Source organism: Equus asinus, chromosome 12 (genome assembly GCF_041296235.1).
Source record: "Equus asinus isolate D_3611 breed Donkey chromosome 12, EquAss-T2T_v2, whole genome shotgun sequence".
In the NCBI taxonomy this organism is placed as follows: Eukaryota; Metazoa; Chordata; class Mammalia; order Perissodactyla; family Equidae; genus Equus; species Equus asinus.
In genome coordinates, this window is record NC_091801.1 from 80,692,476 (window position 1) to 80,713,939 (window position 21,464).

Sequence of the window (21,464 nt, forward strand, 5' to 3'; positions counted from 1 at the left end):
GGACGGGGTTTGGCTCCCCCTAGAGGCTGGATGTGCCGACAGCTCACCAATTTTCTCTTCTGTTCAACTAGACTCAGAAAACCTCCAGCGTGGTGGTCACCACTTTCTAGTCTGTCAGTGCCATACTTACAATGTGTCCAGAATGGAGAACAACCCTTTAGATGTAGTACAATCCAGGCATAGTGGACGGGCCAGGATTTTTTTCCCTTGCTTAATCTGGGTGTTCTACTCATATGACTCGTAAGAAAGACTGTCTTTTTTTCAAAAAATATTTATCACCTGCATCGCATAAAGGGTTATCACTGAGCTTATGATCCACTAACACCTCAAAACCTGTGAGACATATTCCCCACAGGGTAGTTGATCATTTTTCTTTGCAATAAATCATTTTTCCCTCCAAGATACGTATTTTAAAATTGAGCCTTCCTGCCAAAATGCAAAAGTGTACATCAATTTTTGGTAAAATTTCCCAAAATGTAAAAGACAAAATGATCACTCCTTTATAAGATTCCAAGCCAAGTGGACTTGAAGGAATGGGTATTAAGAGGTTTAGACACGTGTGTGCTGGGAGGGGGCCTCTGCAGACGATCCATTGGGAGTTGGGGGGACACTGGCACACCTGTTGTGCATGTGGAGGCTGCTTTTATAGGCAGATCGGGTGACCCCTCCAACATGTCAATTCTTCAGCTAGCCCTCGCGACTTATGACCAACATATTACCACCCCCATCTTACAGATGAGAAAATTCAGGTGCACAAAGGGCGTCTGAGATCAAGATTTCTCAACTTTGGCAGTACTGCCACTTGCGATGGATAATCTGCATTGTAGGGTGGAGGGGAGCTGTCGTGTGATTGTGAGATTTTTAGCAGAATCCCTGTTCTCTACCCACTAGATGCCACTGGAGTAGTGGTCCCTCACCAGTAAATGTCAGCGACACTTCTTAAATTGTGAGGTCAGAGATGTCAAAAGGCTGTGGACTCTCCTCCTCTGCCCCTGGGGTGTTGGTGTTTTGGGAGGAACACCGTGTCTCTCTTCTTCCTGATGAATAAAGCTCTTTCTCATAGTTGGGAAGTTCTAACTCTGCACACAAAGGTGTGAGATGGAGAAGATGGTGCATCTAATGGAGAGAAAGTGGGATGTGGAGTCAGCCAGACCTAGCTCTGTGGGTCACTAGCTATGAGATGGAAGGCAAATCAATTAATCTCTGAAAGCCTCAGTCTCCACATCTGTCAAATGGGGATCCATCTGATTCACAGGTCTGTTGTTGAGGGTTAAATGAGATGATTTCATGGCCTCGTTCCTCTCTTTTAGTCGGAAAGCCCTTCTGACTCCTGGGTCCTAACCCAGGCCTGAGCAGTGCGGGTTCCTCCTTGCTTCCTGGAAGTCAGGAAGAGCTGCTGTGTGCTGAGAGGTCGCACCATGTCTTACCTTCTCACCCCGCTCCCCATCTTTCCCAGGGGGGCCTCTGACGCCAGGGGGGCCCTGAAGAAAGAAAGGTCATTGAAGTGGTGAAGTTCAAGATGATCCGTGGCTCCCACAGGAGGGTGATCAGGTCCCTTTGTAGTTGACAACTATAGCTCTGTCCTCACTTGCTCCCAACCCTGACTTAACTTCCCCAGGGGCCTCTCCACTGTCTGCTCCCTGCCTGCCATAGCTGTTCCTCCTCTGGTCTGCTCACACCTCCTTGCATATCAGAGCTTTAAACACACAGGCCTGCTCACCACTGGGCTGTGGCTCTTAGAGGGCAGGGCAGGGTCCAACCTAGAGGGGATCCCAGAGAGGACGAGGCTGACTAAGAACACAGGCTTGGCATCAGAGACCTGCTTCACCAGTGTCTTTGGAGCCCTCCAGAGGTTGACCTTGAGACAAGGCTCAAGTGCAAGTCTTCCATGGATGCACCAGTAGGGAACAGGGAAGTGAGAAAGGGGAGGACAGGCAAGTAGTAAGATGTTTGTGCGACTGGGGCTCAGGCCTGCTGGGGGCTCTGCAAGTCAACATGGGATGCACCCTCAGAACATCTCCACCAGGGGTGGAGGAGCTGGGGCATTTATACACCCATCGGTCAGAGCTGCTTCTGCTGGTGCTATTGGCCACATGTCATGGGGTTGGCTGGACAATGCAGTCTCTAGGAGCCCCAGGCAGAGGCATGCAGGGCTGGCTCCTGGAAGTCAGCAGCATGCACCGAAGTGGAGAGGGTGACATGATTTGGGCAATGCTCCTGTAGCATCTACCACAACCACTAACAACATGGGTCGGTCTCCCTGTGCCTCAGTTTCTTCCTGTGTAAAATGGGGCAGTAGTAGTATCCATCTCCCAGGGTCCTGAGGATTAAATAAATTAACACATGTAAAGTGCTTAGAACTGCCTGGCACGTACAAATGCCCAGTGTTCGTCCTCTGAACTGCTATGATTATTATCGTACAGGTCGACGACTGAGCGGGACTGACTTCCACCTATTTTAGGAGCACAATTCTCTGTTGCCTTTGACTAGATGCCATCGGGTGTTTCACTGAACAATGTTAACGTCAAAATCAATGTCTACGGTGGATCTTAAAGCTCATCCATTAGCAGATACCTTGGGACCCACACAGGATCCAGCATGTCCAGTGTGACAGGACTACAAAGGTGAACCAGCACAGCCTGCTCTCTCTGTTTTGAAGATGAAAAAACTGAGGCCGCAAGGAATGGTTTGCAGGGGCCTTACAGCCAGTTCACAGCAAAGCTGTGATCGGAATCCAGGCATCCTAACAGCAGGGGCTCCTGACTTCTAAGGTTCATTTTGTTTCTTCTGAGGCAAACTCTGATGCTGATTCCAACATGAGTGAAGTTGACAGGATTTCTGCCGTTATAACAACTTCATTTACCACCTGGAGGTCTGATGAGTCACCTAGAGCCTTAGGAGGGTAACTTTCTAGGTGACCTTCGTCCATCTGTAAAATGGGAGAGTAGAGATGCCCACTCCCCTGAGTTTCAGGGTGGATAAGTAAGTTAACTCAGTGGATGGGCACTGTGGATCCACAACCAGTGCTGGTGTCCTTCCCACCCAGCCCCTGGATTACTCACCACACTTCCTGGGGGGCCACTGGGACCAGGGGAACCCACAGGTCCAGGAGCGCCCTATTCAGAGCAGAAGAGGTTTAGAAAGGCCCAAGGTATTGATTATAAGTAGTCACCCCCAGTCTCTCTGCAAACCTGCCTCCTACTTAATTCACTGTGATTTGCTGGACCTACATCTAACCTGAAATTCCCTCCAAGCATAAGACGAACCTCCCCCTGTTCCAGTGTCGTAGCAGCCCAATCAGCCAAGCCTCACGTGAGGGGGTTCCGGCAGAGGTGAGAGACAGGAGGGCAGCAGACTCTAGGAAGTTCCTGAAGACAAAGGCACAGAGGCGCAGAGGTGATGTGTGCGTGTGTGTGTGCATGCCTGCGTGTGTGTGTGTGTGTGTGTGTGTGTGTGGTGGAGCAGAGGAAGACCAGCCCCGTCACAGACAAAGATCTTAGCTGAGGTTTGGCCTTTATCCCTAAGTGCATGTGGGAAAGGAAACACTGAAAATGCAACAAATTGTTCAGATTTGAATTGTGGAGAAAACACTCAAGTGTGATGAACACGGTTGATTGTAAGGGCATGAACAAGGCTGCCACACTCGAGAAAGGATACAGGTTGAGCAATGGTTGACCATGGGTTGGACAGGAAGAGGCAAGCCTGGGGAAGGTGCAAAGAGGAATGAGCAGGGCTTGGTGACCAACTGCTGCTGGAAGGAGAAGGAGGAGCTCACGGGATGGTCACAAAGTCTAAATGGACCCCGGCAAAACTGTTTTCAGTCTGGGTCACTCTGAACATGCTGGCTCTGGTCACAGAGAGAGAGCATCAAAGAGGCAAAGAGTGTGTGTGCGTGTGCATGTGTGTGCATGCATGTATGTGTGCGTTGGCTTTGACTGGGGAATGAGGGAATGCTTCCTGGAAGAAGTGGATTTGGACTCGACAATGATACTGGGCAGAGACTCCATGAGAGACGTGCATGAGGACATTCAAGGTGGGCCAATGCCACGGAGATGAGGAAGCAGGGAATTCCGAAGTCCTGGAGGCTCCTCATGTTACTTCTAGTGTTGTGCCCCGCCATCATGGGGTTCTGTGCATTTTCAGGGTCAGAAATCGTGGACCACGCTCTCAGCCTCCTTGCCTACACTTGGCTTCCATTTCCCTTCCAGCTGCTCTTGGTCCAGGGCTCTCTCCACTAGCAAGGAGAAATGTGTCATCTGCCCCTGCTCTGTAATGTCCACACTGGTCACTGCCTTTAGCTGATCCCAATCACACTCAGCCATAAGCAAGGATGGACCGCAAATGCAAGCACATTATAGGGGGTACATTGGGTCTGTGGTCCTGGGAGTGAGTGGACGCCTGCCTGCTGCTGCTGCTCCTCTGTCTACCACCTCTATTCCTGGGAGACCCGGCAGAGTCAGCCTCATCCTGTCCTGTCTCCTGCCAACTTTGCAGAGAAACCGGAGCTCTGCAGCTGTCCACCACGAGACAGGCTCTAGTCAGCCCTGGGGAACAAGTACTCATCCCCCGAGATTCTGGCCCCAGGCAGGGGAGGCAGGAGCAGAAGCAGGAGAGCTCAGAAGACCTGTGAGTGATGGCACAGGTCTGTGTGTGTTTTCCAGCTGCATCTGCAGGTCCGAGGTTTACCTACATATGTGTGCATCACAGTACGTGTGTACCTGGGATCTAGAATGTGTGGATGTGGATGTGCACATGGGCACACTTCTCAGAGTAACAAAGCCATCTGTGAGTGGGTGTTTGTGTGTGTCTGTGCACATGTGGAAGGAGATTTCTTTTGTGGGTCGATCAAGTAGACGAAACCCTGAAATGCTGGGAATGTTGCAGAGACCAGCATGTCTCTCGGCCCTTGCTGCTCAAAAGGCCCCCAACCATGGCCAGCCACTCAAGTGTGCACTGCGTTTCCTCGGCCCCTTTCCCCCAGTTAGCCCGGACCTCTGAGCCAAGGGGCAGATCTGCACCCAGCCCCCCTTCTGCGGATCTCCCAACACAACCCCAGGAGATAGGTGGGTCGTAAGGACTCACAGGGTTTCCAGTTGGTCCGGGCACCCCATGTGCACCTTCTTGTCCCTTGGCACCCTGTAGGGGAAATTAAGGGGGGGGGGGGTAAGACGTCATAGATAATGCTGTCCACATCCCCATGGAGAGACATCTTGGGGACACCTTGCTCATCAATGAGTTGGTCCAAAATGAAAGCACAGGGAGCAGGGTCTCAAAGTGCAGAAGTCACATGTCTTGGCCATTCCCTGGAGCTTGTCCTTATTTTATTCCATCCTCACCACTCCCAGGACATAGATATCAATACTTTATGTAAATGGAGCTCACAGGAACAGGATGGCCCAGGAGCACAAAGCCAGCAACGGGCCCTGTGGGATCTGAGCCCAGACATGTTACTCCAAGGGAACTCTCCAGAGAACTTGAACAACGAACCGCCTGAGAAAGAGCCAGTGAAAAAGCCGAAACTGAGAAAAATAACAAAATCAAAGCGCTAATATGCACCGGGTGTCATTTAAACCAGAGCTGCCAACCAGGGCTGGGAGGGAGGAAAGGATTCCCTGCATGTGAAAAACTCAGGGAGCCAGGAACCACCGGGGCCTGAGCACAGACCCTGATGGGCGCTGAGTCGGGAAAGGAGAGCATGGTGGAACTGAGCTTGCTGCGTTCGCGTGGTCCCCTCAGCACCCGTGGCAGCGCCCCCTGGTGGGAACTCCCAAAATGCCAGGCGAGCGGGGCCAGCGGGGGCCTGGGAGGGACAGAAGGGCTGGCAGGGATTTCCAACACTCAGAGCCAACAGTGAAGAGAAGGTTTTCTTACCGGCGGTCCAGTGGGCCCCCGAGGCCCTAATTCTCCAGGACGGCCCGGTGATCCCTGCAATGAAACAACTCATCAATGAACTAGGTCATCACCCTTGTTCTGGACAGCTGGGACCCGTGTGGACACATGCAAAAAGTATAATTTGAGATCCACGGAGGGGACCCCCTTGGAGCCCTGAGCGAGGAGGAAGGGGCTGCATTCTGTTCAGCGGGGTTCCTGCGCACAGTTCAGACCTGCAGCTGTACAGCCCTGGATGTCCTGGTAACCAGCTGCACATGGTCAGGAACTGGGGCAGGGGATGCAGGGTGCAGAACACAGGGCACTCACCGGTTCCCCAGGCACGCCGGGGTCACCCTTCTCTCCTTTTGGCCCTTGTTCTCCCTGTTGGTGGAGAAGCAAAGAGTACAGCGGATGTGCTCCGCCCTGTCCACAGATCATCCGTACCAGCCCCTTCCAGCCCTGTCTGTGCATGGAGCCCATCCCCGCCCCCACCAAAGGCTGTTCCCTCTGCCTGGGTGCCTCTTCCCTCCTACTCCACTGGGACTTTGATCGATTCTTACTCATCTCTCAGATCTAAGGTCAAGAATAGCTTCTTCAGGGAAACTGAATCCAAAACTGAGCCACGCCCTCCTCTTATGGACTCTTAGAGCAGTGTCCCCCTCCACGGCACTGGTTACAGTGACAGTTTTACACCTCTGTGTACTGTTTGATTCCTCTCCGCTCCAGCCCAGAGCCTGGCACGTGGTAGATCATCAGTGAATAATGATGGAAAGAATGCTGAGAGGAGGAAGAATCTTTCTCAGTCCCCTGTCCAACATGGAGAAACTGGGGAGGGGACTTCGCTCAAGGGACCCAGCCCTTTGGGGACAGACTGGGGATTGAATGTTGGATGGTCAGGTTGGTGAGTCTAACTTTTGCTAAAGAAGAGATGGTACACAGGCTGGAAAGGCATGTGCAGCATCCAGGCTGCCCAGAATGGAATAATCCAACGGGGGAGGAAGCAGGTCACTTGATCTGTTGGTGTCATATCCAGGGTCCCCAACACACCTCCCAGGAAGGTTGGGGGGCCATGAGATCCTCACTCTGCTCTTCACAGGAGGATCCATCAAGGACACACCTGGAAAGGTTCAGGTCTCTATCTTTCAATAGCTGAAGGACCAATCATGCAGGACAAGAGTGGGAACAGTGGGCCACATGAAAACAGCCTCAGCTCTAGATCCACATACAGCATCTTGGAACTGGCTCTCCAACTCACTGGCCATATACCATTGGGCAAAGCATTTAGCCAGTGACCTCAGTGTCTGTGTCTGCAAAATGAACACATGTTCTCCATTTCACACAGGGTGAGGAATCCAGGATACAGACAATGTGCAGCAGATGTGAATCCAAAAGAGGAGACCAGGCGGGTGTGGATCTCTCTGGGGAGAGCAGAGGAACAACAATAGCATGTGCATCAGAAAGGCCGTGAATGGCTCCTTCTAAAGGAGCAGGACCCAGTACTGTCCAGAAGTGCCATGGGCTGCTTAGGGAGACCTCGGGCTCCCCATCTGCAGAACGACCCGAGGAGAGACGGATGAGCATTTGCCTTGCATGTAGACAGGAGTCCTGCACAGCTAGAGAGTATGAAAGCAAAAGCTTTGGAGACCAGAAGGTCTGGGGAGGACCCTGGAAGCATCTAGAAGGCAGATTCCAACATCTGAGTTAGGGAGCCTGGGGCAGGCTGGTCCTAAAGCTTCAGGCACAGAGAGGCACAGCCCTTTGCGGGTTTCATGCTGCTTTCTCTCTCCATGCACTGCAGATTTTGGAGACTGCCCCAGAGGCCCCTGCCTGCCCTCCCCTCGCAAGCTACTCGTTGATCCCCAGTTGGTATCTGCACGGCCCTGGGCTGGTTTCCTCACTCTCTGCATCATCTATTGAGTAGAATCTGCATGGTCTACCTTGGAGAGTTGTGACCTGGATTAAATAAGATTGCTCTTGCCAAGAGCTTCACAGTGCCGACACAGAGGAGGTTTTCAACAGATGCAAGTTCATTCCTCCTAGAATCTGCATTTCCAACCAGCTCAGAAGGACACTCTCTGGCTCCGTTCACCAGGGATAACAGTACTTTTACTTCTAGTATGGTTTCCTCCTAGGAAATTTCACACGGTGGGGATTTGCGAAACTCTTTCATCCTCAAGTCATTGGCGGTACAATCCAGAAGGTGTATGGAGTTACTTCAGGTGATGCGCTGAGGACAAGTTTGCATAATCTTTTTCTGCCAGCTGGGGGAAGGGATTGTAGGTGGCAGGAACAGAGGCTCAGGACCCATGAGTGGTCAGGCCAGGCCAGCGGAGGGAGCCTTGGGACTCAGGCAAGATGCTCAAGGCATTGTGTCCTGGGCCTGGGAGTCAGGAGTCAAAGCCTTCACTACGGGCACACAGTGGTGTTCATCGATAGTTGCTGGATGCATGAGCATGAGTGGCTTGTTTCTCCTCCTGACCGTCCCCCGCTAGTGTTGTCACCCAAGTCCAACAGTCTGTCTGGGCTCAGTATCATCCCTGCAAACTCAGGGCATTGACTGGGCATCCTGGACTCCTCTGCACGCTGACGGGGTGGGGTCAGGCTGCCCCAGAGCTTCCAGAGATGGCTGCTTCTGAATCACCTCCCAGCCCCTCAGCTACAAAGCCCCTCTTGAGTTCTCAACTGTAATTTCCCAAACCCAAGGCTGCCCTTCCCTCCTTCCTCCAAGTAAAGAATGAGTTTCCTCTTCCATCTGACATCTCCAGACGTGCATGCTGTCTGTCCTCCACAGGCTGCCATCACCACGCCACCTGAAGGCCTCCCCAGGCATGGCAGCCTTTCCCAGGAGCATCCTCCATCCCAGCGGTCAGGGTTCTCCCTCCACCCTCCTCCTCCTTTCTATTCCTTTTCTTAATCCTGCTGCAAACTTTGCCATCCCTCTAAATCTCCCCCAGCCCTCCCTGTGTGCAGGGACTCAAAAGGCACTCTCCTGAGGAGTGCAGGGAGAAATCAAACAGAAGAACATTTTTCAAAACCATCAATACAAACCCGGTCACCATGGCGACGAGGCCAGTCCCAGAGAGATTCATGCAATAATTCACAATAAATCTTTTTTTTTCATAGACACGATTTCCTTGCTTTGCATCTGCAAGTGTTCCTGATTCCTGCAAAACTCAGACTTGCAGGAAGGTATCACAAAGACATCACCACTGTGATTCAAAGGGAAGACTGGGCAGGCTCCCGGCTCCCACTTATGTCCCTTCCCAGTGGAATGCCTTGGAAATCATCTTTTATGGAGCAATTCCTTTCAGGAGAGGTTGGATGTGTAGACTTGTCTCAAGCTTGAGGGGCTCAGGGTGGGCCTGAGGGAGACCCAGAAGACAGAGGGGAAGTGAGGCAATGTGTAGGTAGAGGTGGTCCTAGAGGAGCCAAGGCAGTGGGATAGAGTGATGGGAGCCAGCCACCACCCGGGGGCGAGCCCTGAACCTCAGTAGCAGATGGGGTCGGGGGACAGCTGCTCTGGCCGGAGGCTTATGGCTGACAACTCATCTCAGTTCCCATCTCCAAGTAGGCCATTGCAACTTGCTTAGCTCCTCTGAGCCTCAGGAGCATCATCTGTGAAGTGGGCACACGAGCCTTTCCTCAGGGATGGTCTGAGCGACACCCACACTGCGCATACCCCGGTGGATGCTCTCATGTTCTGTCTCTTTGAGCCCTTCTTTTGAGAGAGTAGGGGACACAGCCAGAGCCCCCAAACCTGTTCTTTCCCATAGGCATCTCCCAATGACTTCTTCTGAAATCCACTCTGCCCAGCGACGGCCCCTCTCCTCCTTCTCACTTCCTCCACTTCACCTCCGAAGAAGCTCAAAATCCTTCCTTCTCCTTCACAATGATCTCAGCACCGGGCTCAATCTCTCTACCTGCTCGGTTCTTTTCCACCGTATACAGGACTCTTTTCAGCTTTTTAAGTTGCATCTACTCAATATCGAAGACATGGAGAAAGCAGCTACTAGGACGCGGATGTCTCCAGTGCGGCCTCTCCATGGTGGCGCATCGTGGAACGGTGGGTCAGGGGCCCATAACAGAAGAATTGTCTCCGAAGAGCAGAGAAAACAGAAGCACGCTTTCTGGCTTCGGTGTTGCCAGAGCATAAAGAGATCCCGAAAACACTCATTTTCATAAGAACCACAAGTGAAAAGAGGGAGGACAGGTTCCCGGGTTGCAGCGATGGTTAGCTTTCTTTGCTGGCAAGTGCTTTAGTCTTTACAAGAAGCCATAGCTCTCCCTCCATCGGCCATGCCCCAAGCAGACTCAGCTCCACTGTCCTCTGAACAGCCTCTTTTAGACCTGTGTCCCCTCAAGGCACTCCACTCTCGGGGTCCCCTTCACTGCCAGCATCCATGGCAACTGCCTCACCCGGCTGTTTAGTCTTCTGCCATCTCACATAATTCTGTTCTCCTCGAAACCACCAGTGACTCTTTGTGTGGTGAATAACTAAATTTACCCAAAGAGAGGTTTGCCCTTTGCCCTCGGCTCCTGGGAGGTGGCCTCCAGGCCCCTGGGATGTCCTGCCTGACATTAGAGCTGGTTCCTTGCGGGTCACGTTCCCCACCGGCTGCCAGGACAAGGTCTGCAAGTCCGGGTGCCTGGCACTGACTTGCACGGTGGGGCTGAGAGTCAGGACCAGCCCAGGCCCAGCCCCAGAGCACACGGGGACGTCGCAAGGCAGGCTGAGGGCCACCGGGCAGCACCAAGGGGGCTACTTACTGGCACTCTTGGGTGTGGGGTGAACAGGGATGTCTGAAAAGGAAACCAGAGAAATCAGAAAGATGTGAATTGACTTTAGAAACTTGCCCTGAGAGATTTACCAAGTAAAGGAATACAGTCCCACCATTTCTTTTAATGCCTATTAATTAGTTTTGACAATTAGAATCACATATTTCTTTAAAGTCCTTGAGCATTTATGAAGGCAGGGCAGCAAAGTACAGTGGTTAGATACAGGAACTTTGGAGTAACACAGCCTGAGCTCCAACCGTGTCACCCTCGCCTAAAACTGCGTGACCTCAGATATCTGTCAGTTTCTACATCCTCATCTGTAAAATGAAGACAAAACATTCTCCCCTCAGGGTGTTGTGGGGCCGAAATGGAATTATCCATGCAAGTAATTAGAGCCATGCCTGGGACACTGGATCCCTCCATCAGTGTCTCCTTTGAGGGCCTCTCCCAGCAAGGATGCAGGTCATAAGGAAACCCGGAGGAGGGGGCTCAGCCCCTGGGCATGGAGAGCCCAGCTTATGAAAATTCTTTATCTCAGCAGCTAAAGACCCCCTCCAGGTCCCCAGCCATGCCGCGCTTAATACTTCCCAGGTGTCATACTTTCTCCAGCCTCTAAGCTTCCACACTGCTGTTCCTCTCACCTGGAACACACTCTCCTCCTCTCTGTGTCTAATTAACTATGGCCCATCCTCCAGGGCACTTTTGAATGCCGTGGCTTCAGATCCCCCTTCCTCCTGCAACACTCAGATATAAATCGGGTGCCCTTGTTATTCTCCCTAACTACACCGTCTTCTTTTCCTTGATAGCATTTACTATACTTTGTAATATATGTTTATCCGGGCCACTATGTGACTAGATTTTATCTCCCTGACTAGGCTGCGAGCTCCTTCGGGTCCAACCTTGCCAATGCCTGGCTCACGGCAGGTGCTCAGAAAAAAAACAGTGAGTGGACAAAGGGACATCATGGATTCTTGTCCAAAAACTCAGTGACTTCAAAATGGAAGGGAAAAAAGAAACCTCTACTTTGCCCTCCACATCCCTAGTCCCAGTCTCGTCCCCGTCTCGTCCCCAGAGGAAACCACTGCTTTTCACTTGAGCGCATCTTTTAGGACTTTTTTATATATTTCTGTACAATTATGAATGTATAGAAATACATAACTCTGCAGGAGAGATGTACAAATAGTAACAGCAAACACACGGTTACTTATAGTTGTTTATATTTATTAACTCACACATTCTCCACGACAACCCTAAGAGGGAGATTATGTGTTTCTGCTCTGTTATATGGATAGGAAAATTGGATGGCAGACGAGTAGACTATTTAATGAAGTTGAGGCAGCTCGTGAACACTGGAGCAGGGACTGACGCCACGTGGGTGGGCTGTGGGGCCCATGGTCTTCACCTTTACATACATGATGATTCATAAATTAGTTTTTCCATTTAATTTTTCTTGAATATTGGTATCTTTTTAAGGCCATTTTCATAGTGTGTGTGTGTTTATTTTTATAAAATAGGATGCACGAGATGGATATTCTGTGGTTTACTTAATTCTATGCTTACTGTCATGGAGCTTGCCCGTAATTTAAGCAACACCACTATGTACATCCTTGTACATCCTTTTGTAAATACACGCAATGCAAATAATGCCTAGAAATGGAATTTCTAAGCTAACGGGTAGAGATTTTATGATGTGTTAATACTGAGTAACTTCTCAAATAAGCATTACCAATTTACCCTCCCACCAAATAATAGTGCTCATTTACCTACGTGCTTGGCAACATTGGGTGTTACCAGTCGTAAACAAAATTTTTATAGGACCAGTTCTGACTCTAAGCTTGAGTCTGAGATTCTTTTAACATCCTTGTGGAATGGCTGAGTCGTTTTGATGAGTGTGTGTATGGGGAGGAGATAGAGCTGTGGAATAGCGATTTGATATAATAGAAACCACAGAGTAAAATTCTTTGTTACACTGCAAATGGGATTTCTGGGCGTTTAGGCTCTCTCATCTCCTGGCCTCCATACTGAGGCAGTTTCCTGCTTTGGTTAGCAACTGACCAATCCCTCCTTGCCCAGTCATGGCCAGCGTGGATGTCACGCTCAACTTCCATGAAATCAAGTTATCAAAGCACAGAATATCCAGGCTGAGAAGAGACATTCAAATGAAAAAAATATATCCAAAATATGCTGCCATATTTATATAGCAGTTGTTTTATATTTAGTTTTTATTAACGTACCAGAAACTGTGCTGTGTACCTTGTATTATCTCAGCTAATTTTCACTACAAATGTACAAGATAGGTGGGTATACTATTTTTTCTTAACAAATGAGAAGACCGAGCCTTTTTAAAATTAAAAAAACATATCTGAGACCATGATGCCAGTGAATGGCAGAGCTGGGATCCAAACCCACTTTTCTCTGGCTGGGAAATCCATTCTCCTACTCACTACTCAACACCAACTCACATGCTTGCCCTCACACCTGCAGAAAATGAAGCATGAGTCATGGTTGTCTGTCCACATGGCAGTCTCACCCTGGACAGACTGCTTCTTGTCTCTGGGCCTCAGTTTCCCCATATGTAACAGATGAGTATGCATTCTCAGTCTCTAGCCAATGTTATGATAAATAGCAATTGTGCTTGCTGAATAAAATAATCAACAAGCACAAGGTGGCTCTTAGAGAAGCTTACAGGTTTTTGGATTACAAAACCTAAGAAGAGATCCAGCTCTTGGCAAACCCTATTAAAAAGATGTTTATAACTAAGTGCGTGGGGAGGGAGTGTCTCCATGCTTTGGGAATTCAAAGAAGGTGAAAGGATGAGAAGCAGAGTAACTTACAGTTCCAGGTAATCCAGGGGGTCCTGCTGGACCAGCTTCACCCTAGATGAAGAAATGGAAAATAAATGACCATTCGTCCTCCTGCCAACCAACTCTGCTTCTCCTGGGACACCTGTCCCCAGACAGCAGAATCGCCCACCTGCATCTACCTTGAGAGATAGAGAGATAGATGCCAAATTATAACATATTTCAGATATACGAAAACCTTATGTTCTGAGAAGCATCCATGCTGATACATGTAGCTGTAGATCATTTCTATCACTCTATACCATTCCATTGTGCACATGGTAATAAAGTGATCCATTATCCATCTTCCCATTGATGACATTTCCGTTGTTTCCCTCTTAATGAAACCATAACCAGTTCCGCAGCAAACATCCCACACTGTATCCTCCACAATGACTTGAGCTCCCTTAGAGACCCCACTGGGCCCTGTGCCAGCCCCTCTGAAGGGGATGGGCTGTTCTCAGGGGCCTGAGGGGACAATACTACATTTCTGTAGCCAATGCAGGCTGGGAGTTAAATCACCTGAGCTTGAAACGTAACTCTACCATTATACATTATACATTATTTTACCTCTTTTGGCTTGTTTTCCTCTTTGCAAAATAATGATAATAGAACTCACAGCGTCATATAGGGACTGAGTGAGATAGTCTTCAGCAGGAGCCCAATGAGGAGGAAATTGTTATTACATCTTCCCTGAAGAAAGGAGGTCATTGGGCTGTTCCATGCAGGAGGAACCTCAATGAGTGGACACAGTCCCCAAGTCCATCATTCCACATGTGCCACGATGGTGCCAGGACATGGATGTCTATGCTCCAGTGCGTTCCTTGCAGCCCAGGGTTAGGTCTATGCAGGCCTTCCATACATGATTATTAGTAGACAAATGAATGAATCAAGCTGGCTTAGAGAGGGCCAATAATATGATAATAAAGGTGGTTATATTGTTTTCTATCATTATTTCTATTGTTATGTAGTATTTAATTCCAGGTACTGGCATATGTATTTGCATGTATTAACTCATCCAATCTCTCTAGAAATGCCCACAGTGTCGATACTTCAGTATTCCCATTTTGTGCATGAAGGAGCTGAAGCATAACAACATTCATTCACCTGCCCAAAGTCACACAGTGTAAATGGCTGAGCCTAATTTTAAGCTCAGAATCCAAGCTCTTAACTACTGGCAGCAGTGCCCCAACTAAAGTTCCAGAAGCTTCGGAAAGAAAAACACCTTCTCTGAGCTATTTGCATTACCTGACTTTACCCTGTTCTCTTCCTGACACTGTTGACCTCATGCTCCAGAACCAAGCTCATTTAAACCAATTTACCCAACAAGAAAAGGTCCAAACGGTCAAAGTTGAGCGTCTCCCAGTTGAACATATGAACGGGTATCAATAAGAAGAGGATTGGCGGAGAGACCTGTCTCCAACCCAGTGGGCCTCAAGACTGCCTTTTTGGGAGACCCTCCACCTTGGAGCTGTAGGGGGAGGGAAAGAACAGTGGGTGGGGTGGGGAAGACCCCAGCAGCCCTCTGACTTGGGAGAAAGAAGCTCGGCTGATGAAAGATCTATGAGTTTGGAGTCACTTTGACAGGCCCGAGTTCAGATGCCAGCTCCTCCAGGAGTAGCTTAACTCTCAGTAGCCCTTGCTGACAAAGGGGCATTATCACACCTGCTCTCTGAGATGCTGGGGGCTGGTGGGGTGTTAAATGCTCACCGTGGGTGGTGGGGAGCAAAGAATGGGAAGTTGAGGCAGAGATTGCATGAGGCACAGTCAGAAGGGGGCAATGTTGCTTTAATGTCTCATTTTGCTTTTTTTTTTTTTTACCAGCATTGTCTATTATTACATATTTCTCTGGGGGAAAAGAAAAGCAGGCCAGATTCTTTGGAAGCTTGAACGTGATTCTGCCGTGACTCTGGCAATTCTGCCAAAGCAATAAAAGGGGCTTTCTGGTCTCGCTGAGTCCTTTGCATCCTGGAAATGAGTTTCTCAGATAAAAATTGCAATTCTAAAAAGTCCATGAGAGCAGCAGGCATGAATAGCTTACCCACGCAAAGCCCTTTCCATTTCAAGCTCTCTATTTATAGATTGCAGGTCTGTCTGGAGCTAAGCCCTCAGCCTTCAGCCCGAGAGAAGGGAGGATGGGAGGCCCCCTCTGGAGCTCAGAAGGATGAGGGCAAAAGGAGAGCAGGAAATTGGAGGAGAAGAACATGCAGCCTCAGGACAGCGAGGTGACCTGTACAGTTCTGTGCAGGACAAGGGGCAATGCAAGGCCCTTCGGGGTGCGTTTTTTCATTCCTCAGGCACCCAGGGGCCAGGCCAGTGTGAGGCATGGCACTGTTAGGAGTGGGGACACTGGATCCAGACTGTCAGGGTTGAGGTGTTGACCCTACTGTACTCCATTCATGCAGCCCTGGGAAAGCAACTTAGCTTTTCTGTGCCTCGGTTTCCCCATCTACAAAGTGGGGATGTTGTTGATAACATGACCTCTCTTGGGGTTGTCATGAGGATCCCCTGTCACTACCTGTGCAGTGCTTCCAGTAGTCCTAGAACATGGTGAGTCTGCCACAACCCATCCCACAAACAGGGCATCAGTCATGCTTCACAACAACCCTCAGAGGAGGTATTAGCAGAACTGTTTCCAGGCCAGCAAGCCAAGGCACAGGGAGGTCAGACAAGACACTCAGAGCCACCCAGCAGGTAGAACCAGGATTATAACCCAGGCCATCACTTCAACTCCAAGAACGGTGCTCACTCCACTGAACTGCAGGCAACGCACATAATCACAGGGGAAAGTTTTGCCACTAATGTAGCTGACGACAGGATGACAGCAGCAGCTCCTACCTTTTCCCCTCGGTCACCTTTCAGTCCTGGGAGGCCCAGTTCACCTTTCTCTCCCTATGGCAAAAGATGAAATTAGAAAACATTGGAACTCAAAAAGAGTGTCACGCCTGCCTCTCCCAGGTAAGAGTGCTAGGACTTTGGACAAAAGACTTTTTTGTCTTGGACTGCCCTTGCCTTACCAGTAAATGCCATGGTGAAGCTCAACCCCAAGGGCTTTCTGTCAGTTAAGTGTGAAGCACCTAATTCCCATTTGGCACATGACAGATGATGCCCCCCACCCTGTTCCCACCAATTTCATCTGAAGATGCTCCAACCTTTTCAGAGAGATCTCTCAGCCACTGGCCTTTTGTTGGACCTCATGGACCAAAGCACCCCACTCCACTTCTTCTTCTCTTCCACAAACCCTGGGGAAATACCCTCAAATCCCAGCCAAGATCCCCATCACCCCCAAGGGACTGACTCCAAAGGGCGCTGCTTTCCATGCGCATAGGCAAGGTGTCCTTGGTGGGAAGAAGCTGCCACCACTTACTTGCTCTCCTTTCTCTCCCCTCACGCCTGGGAATCCTGGAGCACCAGGGAGCCCGGCCTCTCCCTGTGGAAACAACATGGCATCTGTGTTCATTAGGCTATGAGTAAGGAGGCTCTCCTGTGGGCCAGTCTGTGGGGCATGTGCCCTCTACTTCATGCTCTCCAGCCTCCCAGAGATCGCTGACTTAATGGAGGTGACATGGAAAGCAAACTAGTGGAGAAAGTGGAATTCTAGAGAATTTGTTCATTGGGGTGCACTCAAGGTCTTTCCCACTTTAGCCATTCCCTCTTCCAGGAAGATTTGTTTCACCTCTCTTGGTGTCTAACTCCTCATCCTTTAGGACTCAGCCATAATGTCACTTCCCTGCCATCTTTCCTGACATTCTCCAAGTCTGAGTGTGGGGCCCTCTCACCCACACCTGCATGTCACCACTTACTGCATCTGTTCAATTGTTTTTGATTCGTGGTTGTGATCCCAGTGCCCAAGACAGAGACAGATGTATAGGACATGCTGATTATTGTTGGGTAAGTAAATGAATGCATGAAATGCATGCAGTGCACCCCCAGAAGACAACTGACACAAGGCCAAGTGTATAATAGTGAAAGAATGCACTGAATGAAGAACACAATGAATGAACGAAGGTATGAACAAACAAACCTTCTCTCCAGGTCGGCCTGCCAGGCCCTGCTCCCCAACTTCACCCTGGAGACAGAATAACAAACACCCCATTATTTTCCAAGCACATTTACAGAGATGACAGTCATTCTCCAGTTGGCCCCACATATTCACAGCATGTGCCAGCCGCAGCTCTTGATCCTCAAACACATGGCATGGTTACAGCCCAAGAGACACAGGCTGTGGAAACCACAGTGTTTAGCATTTCTGGAGAGAAAGGTTCCACACTCCTTCATATTGTTTTTTGCTTCCTCCAAAAGAAACAACTTCTGGAATTGTCCTGACAGAGTTTATAGAGGGTGAATCCATTCATTTTGAATCTAAATGTTTACAATTCAAAACAACGATGAGCCAAAGTCTGTGACTGCTAGATCCACCCCAACTCTGAGTTTTATTGCACTTTGGGGAAACCCAGACACCACGTTATGTCCAACGATGAAGGAGAAGCTATTGATGAACTGATCCAAGCTGACTGGCTGTCCTGTGCTTATTGTCCAGACTTTTTGGTAAACACACGCCGCTCCATGGTAAGAGGTGGGTAAGAACTTCATTTTCCCTCTCCCATGGTGTGTTACAATAAAGGCAAGTCTTGGATGAAATTCTACTAAACGTTTAAACATAGTGGAAAGTAAGCCCCTAAATAGGTATAGACTATTTCTAGTAACTAGGTTGAAGTTTTGTCCTCAGCCATTAGGTTCTTGACTAGCCCCTTGTGGTCAGGTGAAGTGGGGACACAGGACCAAACAGGCTTTTTGTCTGATCCCAAGGCATCAGGCCACTGTGCTTCCCATGTCTCTGTAAATCACTGATGCAAAGAGACGTGTGGTGGTGGTGGTGGGGATGGACATTAATTTCTAAACAATGATGAGTCTTGAGAATCACTGACTTCTTGAATGACAATTTCTTTCTAAAATCCATTATGCTATTTAATAAAACCTTTGTGTAGATTTCCATAAGGAAATGTAGTTTTCTGAGTAAATGGACACATGAATGAATGAATGAATGAATGAGCAGGTATGCATGCACGTAGGGATTGTTCCTGCAGCTATGCCAGACTCAACTGGTAGTGAAGGCCAGCACTACCACCACTTATCAGAGAGGAAGGAAAAAAAATTAACCAAAAGCATTTTTAGCATTAAACGATTAAGCACACATTTTATTCTGCAGCTCTGGTGCTACCATGGGAACTGACATTGGAGTCAGTACATATTGAAATTCTAGATGCACTCCAATTCTCCCACCAATTCCCAATGTTTACAAGCACGATTAGTAAGAATTGCTCTAACCGGAATTGTGCAAATATGCGTCACTCAAATTGTCACTTTAAATCTATTAGGATTGTAACACCTTTGCGGTGGCAATTGCGTCTTACATGCTGAGAAAGGTGCTGAGGGGCTGAGTTTGGTTAGAGAGCATTTTTGAAGACCAGGTGAAATGCTTCCTGAATTTGTGAGGTGAACCCTAAGCACAGGCACATGAACAGAGGACTGGGTGCCATCTTGAATTCCTGACGTGATGCGTATTGAGGTTGACACATCTGCTCACCCTGCAAACCACATCCATTCCCTCAGTGGACTCACAACCCTGCTATCCATGACCTGGCCATAATCTTCTTGGAATATTTTTGTCTTTAGTTGGCATTTTGTCAAAATAAAGTAACAAGATCCCATGCCAGGTCCCCTTTGAGGCTAGACTAAGTTGTAAAAGTGTCATAACTGAGGAAATTCATAGTTTTGAACTTTCTAGAGAAATGTTTTAAACATATCGCACTAGAAATCGTACAAAAATGACACATGTGGGATGTAGCAATAGATTTCCCTGTTTGAATCTTTCAGCCATTAGTGATTATCAGAAATATAAAACATAGATGGAACAACTAAAGAAATCCCCAAGGGCACCTTTAATTTCATGCCAATACTTATAATGGATCTCCTTCATCTGCAGAACCGTGCAGTGAACTCAGTGGGAAAAGACTGCTTCTGAAGACTATTAAATAGGATGTTGAAATTCATATGGTGTAAGCCCAGAAGGATTTGACAATTCATAAATTTGAGAAAACACAACTCTAAGGTATGGTTGACTCCATAAAATCCATGAAGTCAAGAGTGGAAAAGAACAACAAATCTATGCAAATGTTTTAAGTCCTTTTTGGAAATGATCGAATTTCAACCAATTAGTCAAACACAGAAAGGTGGCCTGGGTGCTTATAGGACCATGTGATTCACCCCCACACAGAACCACCTTAGGACAAGCATGGGTGAAACACAGCAAATTACATACTATTACATTTCAATGATTTGGGGATCATTATTAATATTTTTTACAACACTAATGTTGATTCTTAAAATATGAAGGACCGCTGTGCTTGTAAGTGGTGATGGGATGACTCACCGTGCACATCAGGGGAGCATGAGGGCTGAGTTCCTAGAATCTGGAATCCAGGAAATGAGAGATTCCTGGTGGATCTTGGGATGTTCTTTCCGCATTTGAGTCAATCTGGGCATCCTCGAGACATTGGAGGTGCATTTGAACCTGTGCTTTTTCTGCTCCCTTTTATTTTGGTCTTCTAAGGAATGACTACTTTATGAAAAGGTGAGGCAATAGAGAACCTAGGCCCACGACTTTGCCCATCAGGACCTTCACTGGCCAGAAGACGAGCTGGTCTTATCCTTCCGGAGGGCAAGGTCACCGCTGTGTCGAGTGCAAGTCACTGCCGTATTTCTGCTGAGCTGAATTTTTTATCCATCCTCCATCCAGTAAGCCCTTACTGAGCACCCCCCAAGTGCCTGACTGTGGGCTTTGAGTTGGGGAGCAGAGGTGACTAAGATCCAGTTACTTCCCTTAACTAGTTCTTAACCCAGTAGAGTGGGGAGAGGGAGAGGGAGGGGCTGGGTTCCCCCATGCAATCTCTTTGTCTGGCCACAGGCTCCCCCAGAACCACAGGTGCATGCAGGCACAGGCTTCCCCAGAAAACACACACACACACACACAGTCCAGTCCTCCCTCTTCCGTGCTCACTGCATTCTGAGCCCAAGCCAAATCTGAGCTGTTAAGCTGAGGGCCTCAAGACAAATGAGACCCTGCAGCCAGCCCATCAGGAAAGCCCTGCAGAGAAGCAGCAGCTCCTGGAGGAGCTTAGTCGCTGAGCGACAGTCATCTAAAGCCACTAATTGGGTCCCTACACCCACAGGAGGTGCCCTGTCCAAATCCCATGCTGCGTGGCCTCCACTTCCCCCTCAGAGCCACTTTCACATGTCTCCACCCATTGGAAGCCCTGGCGGATGAACTCTACAGAAGGCACCAGCCGGGCTTCCTTGCCTTCTGGCTTTCTGTCGGGGTCAGGCATTAGTGAGCACTGGAGGGAGATCAAAGTTCAGGAGAGAAAGACACAGAGAGGGAATGCTAGTGTCCCTCTTACTGTCTCCCTGCCAAGACAAGCGAGACAGTGACAATGTCCTTCTTCCCAAGGCTACAGCTCTCTTGGGGGCCTCTCCTCCAGCTCCAGGTCTCCCTAGGGATCCACTCATTCCTCTATTCCTCTGTCCTAGAGGTGTTGGGCTCTCCATCATTGCCATTCCCATGGTGTGTCACCCTCCCTGTAGGAGCCCCTAACCTTGCCCTCACCCTTTCAAAGGGCCCCTTGTCCACCATCCTATTTGTTTGCTGCCAGACCCCAGCTAATAGGGACTTATGCTCCATCAGTTGCAGTTCACACACAACCCCAGATACACCATTTAGAACAAGAAACATGATGGGAGGTGGCGGAATCCATACCCGAAGCCCAGGTTTTCCCGGCAGACCATCTTCTCCTCTTTCTCCTGGCTCTCCCTGTAAGGAAGGCAAAAAAAAGTTACGGGGTCGGGGGACGCTTGGAAGAAACAAACTGGGAAGTAGTTACAGCCTGGTAAGGAAGAGATCTACCTGTACTCAGGTGG

At 49.0% G+C, this 21,464-nt stretch overlaps 1 protein-coding gene across 3 annotated transcripts in view; it reads right to left on the bottom strand.

Moving 5' to 3' along the window:
• The window catches only part of COL22A1 (collagen type XXII alpha 1 chain), a 292,948-nt gene that overhangs the window by 97,577 nt on the left and 173,907 nt on the right, over nt 1–21,464 (bottom strand). For all 3 annotated transcript variants that reach the window (XM_070481652.1, XM_070481651.1, XM_070481653.1), the window contains 11 exons: nt 21,304–21,357; nt 17,512–17,556; nt 16,855–16,917; nt 16,326–16,379; nt 13,482–13,523; nt 10,639–10,671; nt 6,199–6,252; nt 5,872–5,925; nt 5,083–5,136; nt 3,063–3,116; nt 1,428–1,481 (listed from right to left, as the gene is read on the bottom strand). In XM_070481652.1, the coding sequence (XP_070337753.1) occupies nt 1,428–1,481; nt 3,063–3,116; nt 5,083–5,136; nt 5,872–5,925; nt 6,199–6,252; nt 10,639–10,671; nt 13,482–13,523; nt 16,326–16,379; nt 16,855–16,917; nt 17,512–17,556; nt 21,304–21,357 (561 nt within the window). The remainder of the gene's footprint in view (nt 1–1,427; nt 1,482–3,062; nt 3,117–5,082; nt 5,137–5,871; nt 5,926–6,198; nt 6,253–10,638; nt 10,672–13,481; nt 13,524–16,325; nt 16,380–16,854; nt 16,918–17,511; nt 17,557–21,303; nt 21,358–21,464) is intronic.